This window comes from Thrips palmi, unplaced genomic scaffold (assembly GCF_012932325.1).
Source record: "Thrips palmi isolate BJ-2018 unplaced genomic scaffold, TpBJ-2018v1 HiC_scaffold_18, whole genome shotgun sequence".
Taxonomy (NCBI): domain Eukaryota; kingdom Metazoa; phylum Arthropoda; class Insecta; order Thysanoptera; family Thripidae; genus Thrips; species Thrips palmi.
Genome location: NW_023144627.1, coordinates 9,677,803 through 9,697,874, shown reverse-complemented (window position 1 = coordinate 9,697,874; position 20,072 = coordinate 9,677,803). Strand labels below are relative to the sequence as shown.

The following is a 20,072-nucleotide window of genomic DNA, read 5'->3' as shown; positions in this document are numbered from 1 at the left end:
TTTTGTAACGTGATGTTCTCGGCAGTCCCGCATGTAAATAATAAAAGTTCAGTAACTGTTATTTTATCTTGAAGCACGCTTTGACCCGTCTCGCACATCTGCTATTCTGCACGAAGCTTTAAAAGCAAGCAATGAGGGAATGGAGGGATTCTGGATCGCGGATGAATGCTAGCGGAAGGTCCAAGAGAGTGGCACGACCTTCCTAAAGCAAATCGAGATTTACAAAATTAAAAAAGTATATTTCTGATGGCTTTGTTCGAAAAGCAACAAGGACAGCTGTTTTCCGGACGTATGGATCACACTGTTTACCAATCAAAAGATATGGACTCGGCCATTATCCGAAGAATGAATAAGAAGAAGACAACGAGAAGAAATCGACAACTTTCAAATAGCATACAGCAGCGACAAACAGGTGATTCAAATCGAACACTCAGAGTGAAAGAAAACTTTAAAGAAACAGTATACTGTTGAGAGTAATTCGAAAGCCAGCCCTCTACACGGTGGAGTGTGGTGGCTTGCCTTTCTAAACGCCTAATGGTATGTGTCGTGCCCGAAATGGCATACGATCATGTGTGGTCTAGCCTTTAATGGTAATGGTAATGTGCAGGAGTGCGATGGGTTGCCTACCCTGCTGCCGTCGGGCGGGCTGGGCTGGGCGCCTGAGGGGGAGGGGTTGTCGCCGTAAGTTTTGTCCAGCAAGTTGGGAGGAACTGATGACGAAAATGAAGGGGTACACCCCCCAGCAGTCCCCAACACACTAGTCCTGCCTCCTCCTGGGCGGGGACAGTTTAAATCCGAACACAGGCCAAGACAGGAAGCCGTGCCAGAAATGGAGGGATGACTTCATTGCAAAGGAAAGCTTGGTAAAGAACGGTTTCCTGCGTATACATATTTTTTTTGGTAGAGGCGGGGGGGGGGGGGGGGGTAGTGGTGGTTCAGCACTATGCAAAATGGAAGGACCGCCAGAGGCGTTGTAATGGAGTAGGGCCGAAAGTGGCCCGGAATCGTTGACAGGCACGCCGCCTGAACCAAGCCGACGACGACGACCAACGCAGGGCTCGCAGGGCCTGGACGGCTTGGACGGCAATGGTGGATGACACCCGGAGGAGCAGGCGGCTGTGACTCGGCGTAGAGTTGCCGCTCAGCTCCCGCCTCGGCCTAGGGTTTCCACTCGGCTCACGCTCGTCCTAGGGGTGCCACTCGGCTCACGCCTTGGTCAAGGGTTGCCACTCAGCTCACGCCTCGTCGTAGAGGTGCCACTCGGCTCACGCCTCAACCTAGGGTTCCCACTCGGCTCACGCCTCGTCCTAGGGGTGCCACTCAGCTCGCCTCGACCTAGGATTGTCACTCTGCCTCGGCCTAGGGTTTCCACTCAGCTCGTGCCTCGGCCTATAGCGTTGTCGCTCGGCGCGCGCCTCGGCCTAGGGTTGCCACTCATCCCGTGCCTCGTCCTAGCGTTGTCGCTCCGCGTGCGCCTCGGCCTAGGGTTGCCACTGGGCCGTGCCGCGACCCACCGTAACCCAACCCCTAAAGGGCCATCCCCATCCTGTAGCGCCACGGCGTGCCGCGCGAGCCACCCCACGGGCCATGCAGCCGCCAGCCTCTGGAGCCATATACCCTGCGGCCAGGCCCGCGGCCCTCGGCCTGGGCGAGCAGGGCGCTTCCGCACGTCGCTCTGTCTCTCTCACTCGTGAGGCACTCCCAGTAGGTGCGAGAGAGACAGAGCGACGCTGCGCGGAATCAGTGCGCTCCGCCAGCAACAGCTTGTGACGTGCCAAGATGGCGGCCGCCCACGCGTGCGCCCAGCCTGGGCCACCCAGCGGACCCATTCCGAGAGTCCTCCCCGTCGCTCTGCCTCCCTCGCACTCACGGGGCGCCCCGTACAGGCGCGAGGGAGGCAGCGCGACGAAAACGCCCCTCGGAATCGGTCCGCTGGCAGCCAGGCGGCCAGGCCCGGGCCGCCACCCCCTGTATTGACCGGAGCGCGACGCGGGCGCCCCTGGCGGCAGACGTCGCAAGCGGCGCCGCCATCACAACGAGCACTGCAGCGAGGACCGCGCCTCGCTTTTAACCGAACCGACGTTAATTTTGGGCGCCGAGTGTGCGACAGCCCGCGCCGCCTCTCGACGGGGAGGTCGGGGGCGTTGTCTTCCGTCGTCGACGCGGCCGCGCCTCTGTCCGCGCGTCGCCCCGCCTCCAGCGAGTGGCCCTTGAAGCCGACGGCGGGTCTGGGCACGGCCTGAGCCGCGCCACCCGCGCCACCCGCGCCATGGGGGTGCTCGACGGCCCGGAGATCCGCGCCCTCGAAGCAGGTGAGTCCCTCCAGGACGCCGATGTCCACAAACCGTCCCCCTGGCGTGGCGTCCCCGACGGCCGCCGCCTTTGGCGCGTGCAGACGACACGGCCAGGACACTGGCCTTGCCCCGCAGATCAATACGCCCTCGCCAGTCGTCACCAACAAATGCATGTTTTTCGCGTCCCCGGGGCTGGTTGTCACTGGCGACACCTTGACGGGCCTGGCCGTTTGGACGTGTTGGTGGCTGCTGGCTGCCGCCGTGTCGCCGTGGCAGCGTCCAAGAAGCGTCCGACGGCCGAGCCCCGAGGCGCGAGTAGGGTTATGGCACCCCTCGCCGTTGTTTACGTGGGCGGGAAACGCCGTTCCAACATTTGGCCTTTTCGCGGCGCGGCACTGTAAAACGGTGTCGCGTTCCTTCGGGGAAGCCGTCCTCAGCACAGAGTGACGACCTCCTTTGCCAGCTCTCTATTTCGCTCGCCGAGACACTTTTAGCACCGTGCTGAAGCACTGTAAGCTCTGTGTGTTCGTCACCCTGCTCTGCCATTACGTGGAATGGGAATGCCCCCCCATGCGGCGGCGGATAGACTTCAACATCAGTGCCGTCCGAATCGGTCTGTCGGGTTGTTTATGCTCGTGGGAGGAGAAGTTGAACATCGCTGCATTCCGTTGTCACGGGGATCGTTCGACGAGCGTGACATAACCCCACCCTCGAGCCCTGGGACATGAATACACTGTCAACCGTGACGTCACACACAGAACGCGTCACCGCTCGTTTGAGAATTCTGTCACGCACGTTTGAACGGAGATGCCGTGCCACATTCGTAGATGATGTCGTTGAAGACTCCACATTGTAGAGTGGTGTCTGTTTCCCTGGCAAACACCCCCTCGCGCACACAATGGACCAGAAGATGGGTGGAAGCGGCCAAAATTCTAGACGCATTCTGAGCTCTAGAGTCGCTAGAGTTTTCTAGAGTTCTAGGGACTAGAACCGAACGTGTGACCCCACCAATGGATGGTTCGAGTCCTATTTAGCGACTCCGGGGGAGGCGGGGAGAGGTCTTGCAGCGCAGATGATGATGGAGCTCAAAACACGTCTAGAATTTTGGCTGCCTCCACCGGTGTCCTATACCCCACTGCGACGCACCCTCACGTGTACACAAAAGTAACGTCAAATGCAGTGCAGTGGCTGCCTCAACGTTTTCGTTAGGAGTGCGTCCTGGTGGACGGGTGGTGGAGCCAAGGGAAGGAATCTTGTGGCAACGAAGGGCCTCCCTCGGCCTTGGGGTGGACGGTGCCCTCGCCCGGGCATGCGGTCCGGTCATCCCCCTCATACCGCTTTTACGATCCAATCGAAGATTGTCAGAGAAGGGAAGGTCTTTCTTCCTTTCTTCCTTCCTTCCTTCCTTTCTTTCTTTCTTTCTTTCTTTCTTTCTTCCTTTCTTTCTTTCTTTCTTTCTTTCTTTCTTTCTTTCTTTCTTTCTTTCTTTCTTTCTTTCTTTCTTTGTCCTGCCCCAAGATGAAATGATGCAAATTGTGGAGGCAACTGTCCAGATCGAGGTTCTTATGCTGATGAAGCGACTGTGTGCAGAGTGCTTTTTATTTTTTCTCTCCCTCTCTCCCTCTGCGTCTTTGATCAGCTCTGTCCCGCACGTGCACGGTGGCCTCGGCCGCCACGTGTACACGGCCTCCTCTTACTTCCTCTGCTCTCTCTCTCCCTCTCTCTCTTCCCCCCACCCTCTCTCCCTGTTCCTCCTCCTTTCTCGATGGAGCCTGACTGTACAATCTGTCACGAGAAACGCTTTCACACACGTGGTCATTCCCTTTTATCAATCTTTGTCTCTCTCTCACACACACTTACAGGCAAGTAAGGTACATTTCGCTTTTCCACCAACACGGACACACACACATTCACCACTTTCACCTACACATGCCCAGTTCCACAGTTGGTTATCCTCCCTCTAGACTGATTCTACATAGTGAGGCCGTCTGTATGTCTCTCTTGCACAGGCACGGACCACCCCATGAGTGCGAGAGAGAGAGAGAGAGAGAGAGAGAGAGAGAGAGAGAGAGAGAGAGAGAGAGAGAGAGAGAGAGAGAGAGAGACCTTGCACTCGGAATAAGTCTAAGCAAAAGAATAGGTGTGTTCAAACGCGCGCCTTTGCAAAGATCTCCCTCCCAATGGACGGACCGTGCGTTGGTTCCAAACACAGGTGTAGCCAATCAGAGGCCAGACCGATGATGAGTCTGAATTGAAAAATGACTCTGTGGCCATTGAACCCGCAACAGAGATAAGCATCCACCCCTCCGGTGTTTGCCTCACTGTCGCCCCGTCCGTCTGTTTGTCTGCCTGCCTATCTGACACGCGCTCTGTCTCTGTCTCCTCGCGTTCCATTCGTTATTCCCGCCCACGCTAATTCACAGTGTGCCGGCAAGGTGTGCGATCCATCACGTTATCGCGTTGCGGCAGACTGACTCCGAGAGTCGTTTTCGACGCTCTCTCTCTCTCCCGCACTCGGGCGTCCCGTACAGGTGCGAGAGAGATGGAACGACGAAGACTCTCGGAAGACTATTTACAGTGCAGGCAAACCAGGCACTCCAGGCAGGCCAACCGGAGGAACTCGGAAAACACAAAAGCGAGCAGTCACAGTCGAGACGTTACCGTTCCTTCTTTTCGGCCAGTCGCAAATCAAATCTGTTTTCTGCTATTTTCGCTAGGCAACTTTTTCGACTCGGGACTTATTTTTTTCAAGTACAGGCCGGACTGCCAGGATTGCGTTCATTATGTATGGTTACCCAGGATGCAGTGTCTGGCTTAGGACGCTGCCGCAATTTATGGCTTTCAGAGTCCGGTCCTCTTGTCAATGTTGTTGTTGTTGTTGTTGTTGTTGTTGGTTGTTGTGGTGGCTGTGGTAGTGGTGGTGGTGGTGGTGGTGGTGGTGATGATGTTGCTGCACTTCGGATCCCATCGGGCAGAGAGCACAGCAGGTTCATCCCATCATGCAGGCCATTCCCGATATCCTGTCCGGCGGCCGCACCCCCCGGCCCCTACTTTCGTTCATTATCGCGCCCCCATAGTTCAAGGCCGCACGAAGGCCGCGGTGCAAGGCCGAGTACGGTGTCGAGGCGCGTGCTATTCCACTTCACACAGTGGGCCAGACAGAAGACCGGTGGGGTCGGCCAAAACGCCAGACGCATTTTGATCTCCAGAGTCGCTGAAATGGACTCGAACCGAACATGTGGCCCCTTCCCTTCCATGGAGAAAGTGATGAATGTGAACCCATCCATGACCCCATCAATGGATTGCCCTTCGAACGGGGAGTCCATTGGTGGAGTCACACCGTTCGGTTCAAGAGTCCTGTTTAGCGACTCTGGAGCTCAAAACGCGTTGGACTTTTGACCCACTGTGCACTGATCCCGCATATGCTGATGGCGTGGCTTCGAATTTCTCCGAATAGCACAGGATAGGCTGTTGTCGAGGGGTCAACCAATGTACAACTTCGTGTGCAAGAATGTGGAAATTTGATGGAGGGTTGTATTTGTGACAGGTGTCTCCTACTTACAGCCGTTGTTGCCGTTAGAAAGTTTAATGTGTCCTGATTTTGTACAGGGAATGTATGGGGAGCAAAAATTCGATCGAGAAATTTTTACATCCTCTCTTTTTTTGCCCCCGTTCCGTTCATGGCTCCTCTGATCTCAAGTCTCAAGGAGCGACCAGCAGTTTCACCGCGACGCACGGTGCCCCAAAAAAAGCACTGTGCGGGCCAGAACCGCGAAAGTGATCCCTGGGGCCAGATTGTCCTTGGGGTCGGAAAGTTCCTCTGTCTTCTTCTTCTTCTTCTTCTTCTTCTTCTTCTTCTTCTTCTTCTTCTTTTTTTTAATTGGCGGGGGCCCACTCGCGGGTATCGCACGGAATCGCCGGAAATGCCGGAAACGGTTCGCACTGGCTGACGACGCACTTCCCCCCCGGGGGTCTCTGTGGCGGGTGGTCTCGGGTGGGGGTTGGTTCGCTCGCGTGGGACTGAAGGCGAGGGGGGGGGGGGAGTTTGAGCTGCCGCGCGTGGGCGGGAGATGCTGTGGGAAAGGGCAGGGGGGGAGGGGGGGTGTCTCCTTCCCACCCCACCCCTCTCCCGGGGCTGCGTTCTGCCCACACCATTCCTCAGCCAGCTCTCATCTTACCCGGGGTATCCATATGATTGCATTTTATTTGGACAAGCTCGGCGTCCGGCGACCCTCGGCATTTGTGTGTGTGTGTGTGTGTGTGTGTGTGTCTGTGTGTGAAGAGGGCAAAGATTGTCGCCCGGCAGGCGCCACGGGGGAGGGCTCTCCGGTTTCTCGTCCCATCCTGGTCTTCGTTTCGCGGAAATGTTTTGACAGGGAAGGCGAGAGGAACCAAAGACATTTTTCCGCGGCGTGAAACCCAGGAACCTGCGGACTGCGGAGTCCGAGAAACGTCTTCGTCGCTCGTGTCTCTTTCGCACCTGCACGGGACGCCCCATGAGTGCGAGAGAGACAGAGCGACGAAGACGAACGCCTCTCAGAATCAGGCAGCTGCTGCTGCAACGGAAGACGTCGGTGACCGGCTCACGTGCGTCTGACAACCTGATTGCTCCACTGCTGTCCCCCGAGGAAAAAAGGGGGGGGGGAGGTACACCGTATTTTCACTTTCACTGCACTCGCTTTCGGTATGTGCTGACAGCGAAAAAGGGGAACGAAACGGCTCTCTAGAAATTTGCCGATTCCTTCGAAGGATTCCCCCGTGCTCCTGTTTGGCCATTTGTAATCCTTGAGCCCTGGGACAGCTACTTACTCAGCTCAGCGGGACGTCGTCAAGGCGACGGGTGGGAGGGGTAGGGGGTAGGGGGTACGGGGAGGGGTGGAGGTAGCAAGGCCTAGCGAAGCCTCTGAACAACAGCAAAATATTTGACCATCTCGTCCCCTCCTGCACCCTGCCTGCCTGCATACCCTTTAGCTTTGTCCCCACCGAAGCCGCCTCGGAAAATATTGTCCGTCCACCGGCCTTTGTCAACGCCATTCAGCCAGGAGGACGCAGACGTGTGCAAAAAAACAACGAAAAAAACAGCAACACACAAAACAACAACAAAAGAACGCACAACGCCCACGGCGAATATTATTTTTCAATCCGTAATCATCGTCCGACTCAACTGTTGCCGGACCGAACAAACAAAGCTTCGTACACAAAGGAACGCGTTTGTGGTCCTGTGGGCCGACCTGTCCCTACCGACCGGCCGCTGCCCTTTACCTTGGATTGCGAGAGGGAAAAAAAACAGGAGGCCGCTCACAAACAACAAAACTAAAAAGAAAAACAAATACTCTGCATGCATTTTGTGACAAAAAATTACACCATCCCTTGGCCCGAATGCGAAATCCGAATCCCCCAATAAATACTGTCCGAAACTAACCCCCCTATCTCTCTCTCTCTCTCTCTCTCTCTCTCTCTCTCTCTCTCTCTCCCTCCCTCCTCTCTCTTTCTGAGGGAAAAATGGGCCCGGTGCCTCTGAGAATCCAGCTGTTTGTGTTCGTTGTGCTTTCCTAACCGAGGGCGTGTTTGTGTTGCAGGAGCAGGTGAGTGCAGGCGGCCGTGTCGCCGTGGCCGCGGTACGCCGAAACCTGACCCAGCGGCTTGGAAGAGGAAGAATGACAACTTTGCGGCCGCGGGGCCGCGGAGCCGCACGGTAGTGGGCCAGAAGACCGGTGGAGGCGGCCAAAATCCCGGACGCGTTTTGAGCCCCGATAAGTCGCTAAATGGGACTCCAACAGGACGTTTGACCCTACCAATGGATTCCTCTCCGAACGAGGAATCCATTGGTGGGGTCACACGTTCGGTTCGGGCCCAGTTTAGTGACTCGGGGGCTCAAAACGCGTCTAGAGTTTTGGCCGCCACCGCCGCCGGTCTTCTGGCCCACTGTGAGCCGCGAAGCCGCGGCAGCCAGGGACCAGGAGGGCTCGGCTCATCTTCCACCACGACGTTGCCCTACCCCTGCGCGAGGGACCAGAGTCTCGGCTCGGGCAAATACAGCGGCGGGCTCATTCCGAGAGACGACGCTCTGTCTCTCTCGCACCAATACGGCGCACTGCGCGAGTGCGAGAGAGACAGAGGGGACTACTCCCGGACTCGGTCTGGAGCGGGCTCTTCTGTATTCCCTTTCAGTGGCGTCTTCCAAGAAGCAGACGTCTGCTGGACGTCGTCTGCGTTCTGGAGGAATATGTAGACGTCCTCCACAGACTGATTTCAGAATCGCGCTTCCGTCGCTCTGTCTCTCTCGCACTCATGGGGCGTTCCGTGAGAGTGCGAGAGAGAAGGAGTCAGCCTCACGGAAAATCAGCCTCACGTTAGAATTAGCACGTTGACATCGTCTGATTCGGTCTGACCTCACGACAGCCGTCGCCTGGGCGTAGTCTGCAGGTCGCTCTGTCTTCTGCACTGTGGCAAAAAGCTACGGAAAATTCTGTAAACAGCTTGTGGTAATTCTCCGTAGCCCCTTTAACAATATTCTCCGTAGGCTCTTACAGTATTTTCCGTAGGACAGCACAGTATTCTCCGTAGGACTATACAGTCTTCCAGGGCCTACGGAGAAGACTGTGCGGACTTACAGAGAATACTGTACGGCCCCACGGAGAATACTGTAAGAGCCTACGGAGAATATTGATAAGAGGGCTACGGAGAATCCTGGCAAAAAAATTAACAGAATTTTCCGTACCTTTTTGCCACAGTGTGTCTGTAGAGTTTTGGCCGCCCCACCGGTCTTCTGGCCCACAGTGCGGTACCTCGCTCGGTCCCATGGACGTGGTAGGTCCCGACTGCGTGCCGGCTCGCCATCCCCGTGCCATCCCCGGCAAACGGCAGCTGCTCTAAAGCCTCCAGAGCGCCGAAAGGCGCCCCATTTTTCAGGTCCTGGGGGACCGGTCATGTGGGCAGGCTGCACGGGGCTCCGCCGGTACAAAACGTCGCGCGGCGCGGGGCGGGATGGCACGGCAGACTGATTGCGAGAGTCGTTCTCGTCGCTCTGTCTCTCTCGCACTTGTGGGGACCGGCCGGTGAGTGCGAGAGAGACAGAGCGAGACTCTAGGAATCAGTCTGCGGGGTGGCCGTGCCGTCACCCCTCCAGCTGGCCGTGCTGCCTGGCTGGGCCACTGGGCCGCGGCCACGCAGTCCCAGCCGCCGCCGCTAGAGAGCGCTGGCGGCGGCGTCGCGTCGCGCCGGCCGCCTCGAGCATCGTGCCGCCTGGCTGGCTGGCTGGCTGGCGGACTGGCCTAGTCTGCGCGTGGCGCCGCGACGCCCTGGTGGTGACTCCGCCGCGCCGCACCGCGCTTTAGCGGTGTAGCCGACGCGCCGAGACGCGTCCTCGCGTCAGCACGCGGGCCGTGAGTCTTGTGGAGTGGAGTGTTGTGACTGCCGCACGACGTGATGCACAATTTTAAACCGGCGTGACGTTTTGCATAAAATTGTGCAGAAATTCGCCTAAATTTACGCATGTTCACGCATGATATTATGCACATTCCTCGCATGCACAAAATCGTGCAAGTGGCACGTACAAAGGGACGCGTGGCAGGTGGTTCCCTGCCTGTCGCCGGCTCGGCTTAAAGTGGCGGGAAAATGCGGCAGTTGCTTTCGGTTTCGCCCTGTGGCGTACAGTGGGCCAGAGGACCGGTGGATGCGGCCACAATCCTAGACGCGTTTTGAGCTTCAGAGTCGCTAAATGAGACTCAAACCGAACGTGTGACCCCACCAATGGATTGCTCTTCGAACGAGGAATCCATTGGGGTCACACGTTCGGTTCGAGTCCCCTTTAGCGACTCTGGAGCTCAAAACGCGTCTAGAATTTTTGCCGCCTGCGCCGGTGGCCGTTTCTGGCCCACTGTGAGGCGCCGCACGGGCAATGCGAGTGACAGGGGAGTCCGTCCGGAGCGGTGTTCGAACCCGGGGCTGTCGCTGGCACTTTAGTGTTGTCGACTGGGACCTTTAGGTGGGCCAACCGGTTCCGTTTCCCCCGCAGACGATCCGAACCCTTTTCCACGAGTGTCGGTCCGTCCTTCGGCCGGTCGGCCGCGTCTTCGGGTCTGCCTTCGGGTCTGCCTTCGGGTCTGCCTTCGGGTCTGCCTTCGGGTCTGCCTTCGGGTCTGCCTTCGGGTCTGCCTTCGGGTCTGCCTTCGGGTCTGCCTTCGGGTCTGCCTTCGGGTCTGCCTTCGGGTCTGCCTTCGGGTCTGCCTTCGGGTCTGCCTTCGGGTCTGCCTTCCGGTCTGCCTTCGGGTCTGCCTTCCGGTCTGCCTTCGGGTCTGCCTTCGGGTCTGCCTTCGGGTCTGCCCCCGGGTCTGCCTTCGGGTCTGCCTTCGGGTCTGCCCCCGGGTCTGCCTTCGGGTCTGCCTTCCGGCCTCCCGGCTACAATGCTCGTCGCGCTCGTCACCCGAGGGACTCGACTTGGGGGTTGGGTCGGGAAGCAAGGAGCTCCTGCAGACAAGCATCGTGTCCGTCACGCTCTCTCTCGCTTCTAGCCGGGACGCCCCATGAGTGTGAGAGAGACAGAGCGTCGAAAACGACTCTCGGAATCACTCTCCAGCCGTGTGTGCTGCCATCAAAACAAAAGCCGGTCCACAGTGGGCCAGAAGACCGGTGGAGGCGATCAAAACTCTAGACGCGTTTTGAGCTGCAGAGTCGCTAAATGGAACTCGAACCGAACGTGTGACCCCATCGATGGATTGCTCTCCGAACGAGGAATCCATTGGTGGGGTCACACGTTCGGTTCGAGTCCCATTTAGCGACTCTGGAGCTCAAAACGCGTCTGGAGTTTTGGCCGCCCGCGCCGGTCTTCTGGCCCACTGTGCGGTCCCCTCCCCAGCAGAGGTGACGTGAGTGGCGCCGTTACACTGTTATTACTCCATTACAGTGCTATTACACTCATTGATGGCGGGCGAGATAACCCCGCCGCCTCGGCAGTCAGGTTGATTCCGTCCGGGAAGCCGTTTCGCCGCCGGTTCGCCGCTCTGTCTCTGTCGCACTCATGAGGCGTCCCGTAGGGGTGCGAGAGAGACAGCGCGACGAAAGCGACTCTCCGGAATCGCTCGGCTGGAGTGTCTGCTGGGAAGCGCGGGGAGCTGCCGGGAGCCTTACGGCACCACAGCACTATAATAAATCGACAATTTTCGGTTACTTTCATTGGGAATTTACTCAGGGCTAATTATTCCGCTTAATCAAGTGAAGTAATAGAAATCGGCTTGATGTTCGATTCCAATTTACAGTGCGGTAGCAGTGGCCGTCTCCCATGTTGACGGGCTCGGCAACCAACACTGCGCCGCTGCAACGAACGCCTCAAAGTTGTTTATTCCAGTGGCGAAGTGACGGGGCGCTCGGCAAAAGCGCATCAGGGCAACTCGTTTAGAGCCGAGCACGGACCGAGCTGGGACGAGAGAGAGTGAGAGAGAGAGAGAGAGAGAGAGAGAGAGGGAGGGAGAGAGAGAGAGAGAGAGAGAGGGGGGGGGGGAGGGAGGGAGAGGGAGACACTCGGGGTGAACCGAAACAGTATTCTGTCGTGCATTTCCCGCCATTTCGTTCCCGCCGCTTTTTTCCCGCCATTTCTTTCCCGCCGCTTCTTTCCCGCCATTTTTTTTTGCCCCGCGCCCCCCAAAGTGAAATTCGAATTTAGTTCCCGAGTGGCGCGGAGCAGACGATGCCCGTGGCGTCCGCGGTGAGCTGCGTCATCGCCGTCCTCGCCGTCCTCGTGGTCCGCGCCGCCGAGATCGGCTAGAGAATGTGACGGACAGAGCAAGTGACGATGTAACCGCAAGACCGCTTCCGCAAGAACATGCTGGAAGTCCTCGCCAGCGTGTCCCACTTTGCCGGTAAGTCAGCACAGCCGACTGAGAGCCGTTCTCGTCGCTCTGTCTCTCTCGCACCTGTGGGCGCGATATGAGTGCGAGGGAGACAGAGCGACGAAAGTGACGGAATCGGTGAGAAGTAGTCCGTCCAAAAAGGAGGGGTCTTAATTTGACCGACCGTGATATCGCTTCGTACCGTCCACTTAAGAAAAATGACGGTAAATCCAAATTTTTCCAAACTGGGTACTTTCCAAACCAGGATCCTCCGTACAGTGGAAGTTTTCTTTCCTCTTGTTTACAGAATTCCTAGTCTTAACATAGTTGGCTTTTGTACATCCATAAGGTAGGAAAGAACCATCTGGTCCCAATAAGGTCGTTCCAAGAAGTGCACATCAGGATCTTGAAAAAGGGACGACCGACGAAAATTTATTGCACCTCAATAGGCTCGTCAAGACTTTCCCCGAGGGTTTTCTCGAAGAGTCCAGGAGTCCGACTTCGAAGTGCGTACATCAGGAATGGAAAAAAGGGTCAATCGACCGAACAAAATTATAGGTCTTTGGAGGTATTAAAGCCCGGGTTGCGGGTAAAAGTACGGGCTACCTGTTAAAAAGACGGCGTTACCGCGAAAATAGTACGGTATTTTCCTGTAAAAAAAACGCGGCATTCCTGTTAAAAAAAGTACGGTGAATCTGGAGTAATCAGTACGGATTTGCGTGATCTTTGCTCGCAGTGTCGAACAGGTTAGGTTAGATTTACCAGAACCAACATCACTCAGCAAACGGGTGGTCCCGTTTCCAGAGAGGACTCTTGTGACAATGGAATTATCTAGCTCTTAGAGGGAGAATTCTTTTGTCACGATGAAAATGCGCTTGGCTCTGAATCAATAAGGCTTAGGCTCGAGAACATTCTTTTCAGCATGATCAATTATCGGTCATTGTGTCGACCGAGGACACCACCGAAGATTTATGACAGTGCAATGCAAGCCGACGCACAGTAGGCCAGCAGACCGGTGGAGGCGGTCAAAATTCGGACGGGTTTTGATCTCCACAGTCGCTAAGTGGGACTCGAATCGAACGTGTGACGGCCACCAATGGATTGCTCTCTCGAGAGTTTTGGCCGCCTCCAACCAGTCTTCGGGCCCACTATGTATGCCCTAGGCCCAACCTTACTAAACCAAATCAGGGCTGCTCCTTTTTCTCAACGGTGTACTAATCCGCGCACTGTTTGTGCGACCAGGCTTTTGCCTCGTGACCGGGATAACCGGGTTTCGCTGGCCGCAGAATTTAATTTTTGTTGGCTTATTGCATTAGTGGTCTCGCTGCTGCACCAGCTGCGGCCGCCCGGCCGGCCTGGCCGTTGGGCCTCGCCGCGACGCAACGCCCCAGCCGAAGGACAAGCCAGAACGCCTCGCCGGGGCGACAACGCAGCCTCGCGTGATGTTGAGTTTCGAGTTTGCGTTGATTCTCGTTATTTGCGTCGATTCTCGTTATTTGCGTCGATTCTCGTTATTTGCGTCGATTCTCGTTATTTGCGTCGATTCTCGTTATTTGCGTCGATTCTCATTATTTGCGTCGATTCTCGCGTCAATTCTCGTTATTTGCGTCGATTCTCGTTATTTGCGTCGATTCTCATTATTTGCGTCGATTCTCGCGTCAATTCTCGTTATTTGCGTCGATTCTCGTTATTTGCGTCGATTCTCATTTTGCGTCGATTCTCGCGTCAATTCTCGTTATTTGCGTCGATTCTCGTTATTTGCGTCGATTCTCGTTATTTGCGTCGATTCTCTTTATTTGCGCCGATTCTCGCGTCAATTCTCGTTATTTGCGTCGATTCTCGTTTGCTTCGATTGTCGTTTTGGCGGAATATGAAGTCGATTCGACATTTTTGCGACAGCTCGACGATCGCTGTTTTCAGAGTGATCGCACTTCACAGTGGACCAGAAGGCCAATTTCCCCAACCTCGACTCGAACACGTGATATTCCTATCGACGATGAATGGATCGGTACCACCATGTGTTCAATTCGAGGCGAATTAAACGACTTTTCCGAGGTCCAAACGCGACCAGAGTCATGTTTGCCTGGATAGGTGGTTCGGTTTTCTGCCCCACCGCGCAGTGTGCTGGAGTTGCTCACCCAATACAGTGACTCGCCGTCTGCCCAAAGTTTGAAACGAATTAGCCAGGCCATCCGTCCGGGTTCGGCGCGGCCGTATGGCTTGGCCGCGTCCGCCCGGCACAGTGGGCCGGGAGACCGGTGGAGGCGGCCAAAATTCTGGACGCGTTCTGAGCTCCAGAGTCGCTTCAAGGAACTTGAACCGAATGTGTGACCCCACCAATGGATTGCTCTCAGAGCGGGGAATCCATTGGTGTCGTCCGGTGTCGTCACTTCACACTTAAGTTTTCAGCGCGATTTCGTCTGAAAGTGCCTGTGGATTTTTACAGTGTGCCGCGGCCACGGCGTGGCTGCTGGGGTTGCCACGGCATAATCCTTGTATGCATGCACAATTCTGGGCCGACCTACAGCGTGCTGACGAAGGGCGTTGGGCTCGACTCGATGTAACTCTAGTCTTGTGGCACGGCAGCAGTGAGAGTACACTGCGCACACTTTGACACTGTTACAGTGGGTGAACCGAATCGCCCAGACACAGTAAATTTCCGACTTCCCGATACCAATGTGGCTGTCAAAAGTTGCATCTACAGCCAGATATATGGATTTCTCGATTTTTCTCGCAGAGCTGAAAGTAAAGATTTCTAAAACGAGCACGTTAGAAAGCAATATCAAATAATTTTACGGATCATTTAAAAAAAAAACGAAGAAAAATGAGCCGTTTGCTCCGCTGGAACTCCCTTCAGCACTCAAGACACTTCTGCGGCCCCAAAATATTCAAACAGCAGCAGCAGAAGCAGAAAAAACTTCACCAAAAAAAGCAGAAAAGAAAAGGGCACGGAAAAGGGGCAAAAGAAGAAGAGTAATTTATCTGCAGACCTTTCATGCGTGTTGAACAGAGCACCAAGCCAGATGGGCTGTTACCCCTCGCGCCCCCCAGTGTGCACGACTACTGCCCGGCTCGCGAGGCGGTGATGAATTCGGGTCTCTGCCAGGGACACGTATGTTTGCTTTCCGTGCGTTGGTATGTGTGTGTGTGTGTGTAGGTGTGCCAGTGTGTGTGTGTGTGTGTGCGTGCGCGCGTGCGTGCACCACAGTTATCCTAGCATGCCGCCGCTCATACATTCATTTTAAAAAATCACTGACGTCAGCCTCTGACGGTCCGGTCGAGGGGGTAGCAACTCCCAAAAATCGCGGCCCGACTATTACGTTTTGAGACTATTACGCGTAATGGATGGGATATTACGTATATTACGCGGCTATTACGTTCTATTACGGACTATTGTGCTACGCGGTTATTACGCTTTGAAAAACAGCGCCTAATCTTTCCCGTTGCTTCCGCTTCCCGTTATGAAAACTTCCTCTGCACATTTGCAGTGCACAGTCTTTCTTTTCTTTTTTGGTTATTTTTGAAGGTTGTTCGAAGTTACTAGGTCCAAATCAAGTGAATTTTCAAAGTGGTCCAAATCAAGATCTTCTTTCAGAAATGGATTTGTCTCGTCAAGACAAATAAAAAAAGTCAACACATCTCATAGGTTTGGATGGGAATGACAACGTTATTGAGCTTCAAAAGTACCAAGAAGGTCATTTCTTGACCATCTTTGCAAGTTTGTAGGTGAATAGCCTTTTTATGTTCCATCCAAACCTATGACATGCGTTGACATTTTTTGTGCTTGTCGAGACAATCCATTTTCTGTAAGAGATCTTGATTTGGACCAATTGAAGAATTCACTCAAACCGCTGAGAAATATTACAAGATTGGATTTCAAGCGGCACTTGTAACGTCAAGTTGAAAAGATCTCGGTTAATTCATTTCCAAAAGTTTTAGTAAATTTTCAAAATTGTCTAAACTGACTTTGATGTCTTAAATGACTGCCTCTTGACAAGTGTACTGTACAAATTAAGGTGATCGCCGTCCTTCCAGGTACAGTAACGCTGTACCTCTAGGCAGTAAAACCGTGCTTGCTAGTACGGCAATCCTGTAAATTAACGGAGAATCCCTACATTTCGCACAGTGTCCCCCTCCACCCGACTCTGGGGGAATGCCGACAACCGTGCTGGAGTATACCCACGCCTCGGGGTGTCAATACTCCCTGACAGGGGCTTTCTGCCTATTACGCGGTTATTACGCGGCTATTACGATAATATTACGTGTATTACGTTATTATTACCGATATTACGCGACTATTTCGGTTATTACGCCGTCATTACGGCTATTACGTTGTTATTACAGAGCAGGTGACCCGACTATTACGCGAGTTGCTACCCCCTCGGGTCCGGTGCCAGTAGCACGCATCCCGCCGGCGCCTGGCAACCCCCTCCTTCTCCCCCTCCCCCTTTTCCTCCCGGTCTGCTTGGTAGGGCGTGTTCCCCTGGTTCCCTTGGTGCCCTTGGTCCCCTTGGTTCCCTTGGTGCCCTTGGTCCCCTTGGTTCCCTTGGTCCCCTTGGTTCCCTTCACACGAGGGGACTTCAAAGGCTAGCCGCATTAGAAAAGTGGAGTCCGCCTGCACCGCCGCTGCACTGCTCGCCGGTACTAGTTGTTCTGCGGTCGATTACCGGCTTTCGTTTATTTCACGACCTTTTCCCACAAAATTTTCTCCATTAATCTACACGCATTTTCCCCCTCGGTGAAAAAAATAAAAATAAAATTTAGAAGCGATGTCGAAAAGTGAATTTGGTAAAACTTTCTCCGTGCTCGCTCGACCTCGGGGCTGTTTTTTTCCCTGGAGGAGAGAATTCCGACCGAAGTGCACCTGGGCGGTTAATCGAAGCCAAGCCAAGCCGAGCCGAGCCGAGCCGAGCCATGCCGGGCCTTTCGGATCGCCAGGTTTCCGCCCAGCTGGCTTCAGGCTGCGTCCGTCCGGGGCGTGGCGTGGCGGGGCAGGGCAGGGCAGGGCGGGGCGGGGCAGGGCAGGGCAGGGCAGGGCGGGGCGGGGCGGGGCGGGGCAGGGTGGGGCGGGGCGGGGCAGGGCGGGGCGGGGCGGGGGGTGGCAGGGCGGGGCGGAGGGAATAATCCATGGCTGATTATTATGCCGGGGTCTTGATTGACCGGCTGGCCTTTATCTTCGCTCTCTCTCCCTCTCCCCCGACCACCACACCACAGCCCTTCCCCCCTCTCTCTTTGTCAAGTCTCGGCCGGCCCGGCCATGTTTGCGGATGCTACAGTGTAACAGTCACCCTGATGGAATGGCTGGCGTTTCCGTGTGCAGCAGCAGCAGGGCTCATGCCGAAGAGTCTCTGTCTCTGTCGCACTCGTGGGGCGTCCCGCGAGAGAGAGAGAGAGAGAGAGAGATAGAGAGAGAGAGAGAGAGAGCGAGAGAGAGAGAGAGAGAGAGGGAGGGAGAGAGAGAGACGCTGCGGCATCGCTCGGTCCCGCCACCGCGGCCCGCATGCTGGCGGTAGAAAAGAGTGAGTGAGAGAGAGAGAGAGAGAGAGAGAGAGATAGAGAGAGAGAGAGAGAATGAGCTGGTGCCGCTTATGTGTGCACAGCCACCAACTGGAGCCGTACAGCATGGACCCACCGCTCTGCCTTCTGTCTCAAGTTTTTGCCGGCCGCAGAGACAGTTCTTTTTTTCTCATTTTTTTTTCGGTTGTAGTTTCGACCTCTTTTTTTTTGTTTTGACCGACTTTTGCCCGGATCTCTTTCCGCCGCCACAGCGGGCCCTCATCTCGACACGGCAGACGTGCGCGCGCTTTTTCGGCCTTTTGGCCGCGACTATCGAACCGAGTTTCGATTGCACACGGTGAAAACTGTTCCTGGTTTTCCCAGGAACTCCCTGGAAATCGCCTATGCCTTCACCATTGGCCTCCTGGGAAAACCAGGTTCCGTTTTTACCGTGCAGGTTGACAATGCCTCCCCGTCTCTCCAGCTGCGCCAGCTCGTCCTTTTTCCACTGAAAATCAAATAGTGATACATCTCACTCTCTGAGGGATGAGACATAACTGTCTCACCGAAAAAATGGTGATACTAATATGTATCACCGAAAAAATAGTCGTACACGCATGTATCACCGAAAAACTGGTCGTACACGCATGTATCACCGAAAAAAAGGTCGTACACTAATGTATCACCGAAAAAAGGGTGATACTTCCCTAGGAAAACAAGAGCCAATCTCGCTGATGTCTCACCGTTTTTTCGGTGATACTTTTTTGTACGACCCTTTTTTCGGTGATACATGCGTGTACGACCATTTTTTCGGTGATACATTCGTGTACGACCTTTTTTTCGGTGATACATTTTGTATCGCCGAAAATTGGTGAGATGTCTCACCCTTTGAATTTCAGTGATCGGTTGCCCGCTCCCGTCGCCGGCCTGAGACTATAGGTCTATGCAATATCCATTATGAAAACTTTTGCTCCAGGGGAGGATAAGGATGAGCTAGCCGACCGCGGTCCAGTCTCCCCCCACCCCCTCCCCCTCCCCCGGTCCCCGTTTTATTTTCGACATTGTGGCCACTTTTCCCCCTTTCCAAGAGCGGGTTGCCCCGGGCGGACGCTGTCCGGTCAGTTTGGTTTCGGCCGAAAAGTTAAACTGGTAATCTACACTGTTAGAAATTCTGTCGTAAATTAGCGACAAAAAGTTCCGCCAAGGCAAGCTTAGCAAAGCGGTCTTGCCGTGGCCCGGCAGGCGAGGCCGGGCAGAGAGGGGGCAAGGAGGGAGGGGGTGGCTGTGAGGAGTGGGGACTGGCGCGGCGGCGCGGCGTGGCGGCGCAGGACGACGACGGACGACGGACCACGGAACCAACACGACCATGCAGTCCCCTCCGAGCGCGCTGAATAGATGGATGGATGGGATGGGATGAGTGGGATCGGATGCAGAGCTAGAAGCGGTAGCAAGACCGCTTAAAAAGTCGCTAATTTTCATAGCGACGGAAATCGTTCTTAAACTACTTCGTCGTAACTGAACGACTTAAAAATCATTTCTCTACGACGATGTCGTAATCGCGATTACATATGTTGACACCTGAAATCCCCGAAAAGTTGGTGAAAAGTTACAATTTTGCTCACTAATTTACGATTTGCGTCGTTTATTTACGATTCATAACACAAATTTACGACGAGAGTCGTAAAAGTACGTCTGAAGTCATAACTGCACGACATGTTCCAAAGATAATTTACGATTGTTCGTAAACTTACGATTAAGTCGTAAATTTACGACTTATTTCGTTTGAAAACGAAACGTGTCGCTATCAAAATTAGCGACAAATCTGTCATACATTTACGACTCAAGTCGTACATTTACGACTCAAGTCGTACATTTACGACTTAAGTCGTAACAAAATATGTCGTTCAGAAACGACAGAATTGTTCTACAAAATGTCGTAAATTTACGATCATTTTTAACAGTGTAGATGCCGAATTTTCCCATTTTCCCCCTCGGCCGGCCGCTACTCTTTCACTTCTCGTCTCGCGGAAGGGAAAGGCGGGGAAGGCAGCGGTGCCACATCGGAGGTGAAAACTCCCGTGATGCGCCAGTGTCGACAAGGTTGCAAGCCTGCCTACTATAGTAAGTAAAAGCACACACACTGCCCGGAAGGCAACCTCTCGAAAGCGAAGCAATATCTGAATATGGCCAGGCAGGCTAAAGTTCGCACTCCCGTTCAAATCTGGCGCATTCCTAGAAAATGCTTACCTGCTTGTGTGGCAACACTGCTCAGTGGGCCAGAAAACTGGTGGAGGCGCTCAAAATCCCGGACGCGTTTTGAGCTCCAGAGTCGCTCAATGGGACTCGAACCGCGAGCGTGTGACCACATTGATGGATTCATCGCTGGTGCGGTTACACGTATGGTTCTAGCCCTGTTAAGCGACTCTGGAGCTCAAAAAGCGTGAATAGTTTTGGC

General features: G+C 54.7%; 1 protein-coding gene across 1 annotated transcript in view; it reads left to right on the top strand.

The window, feature by feature from the left end:
• The first annotated feature begins 2,236 nt into the window (after positions 1 to 2,236).
• LOC117644830 (synaptotagmin-4) overlaps positions 2,237 to 20,072 on the top strand; it is a 58,144-nt gene continuing 40,308 nt past the window's right edge. Inside the window, exons 1-2 of the mRNA XM_034384473.1 lie at positions 2,237 to 2,312; positions 7,874 to 7,879. Coding sequence (XP_034240364.1) covers positions 2,270 to 2,312; positions 7,874 to 7,879 — 49 coding nt within the window. The 5' untranslated portion in view covers positions 2,237 to 2,269. The remainder of the gene's footprint in view (positions 2,313 to 7,873; positions 7,880 to 20,072) is intronic.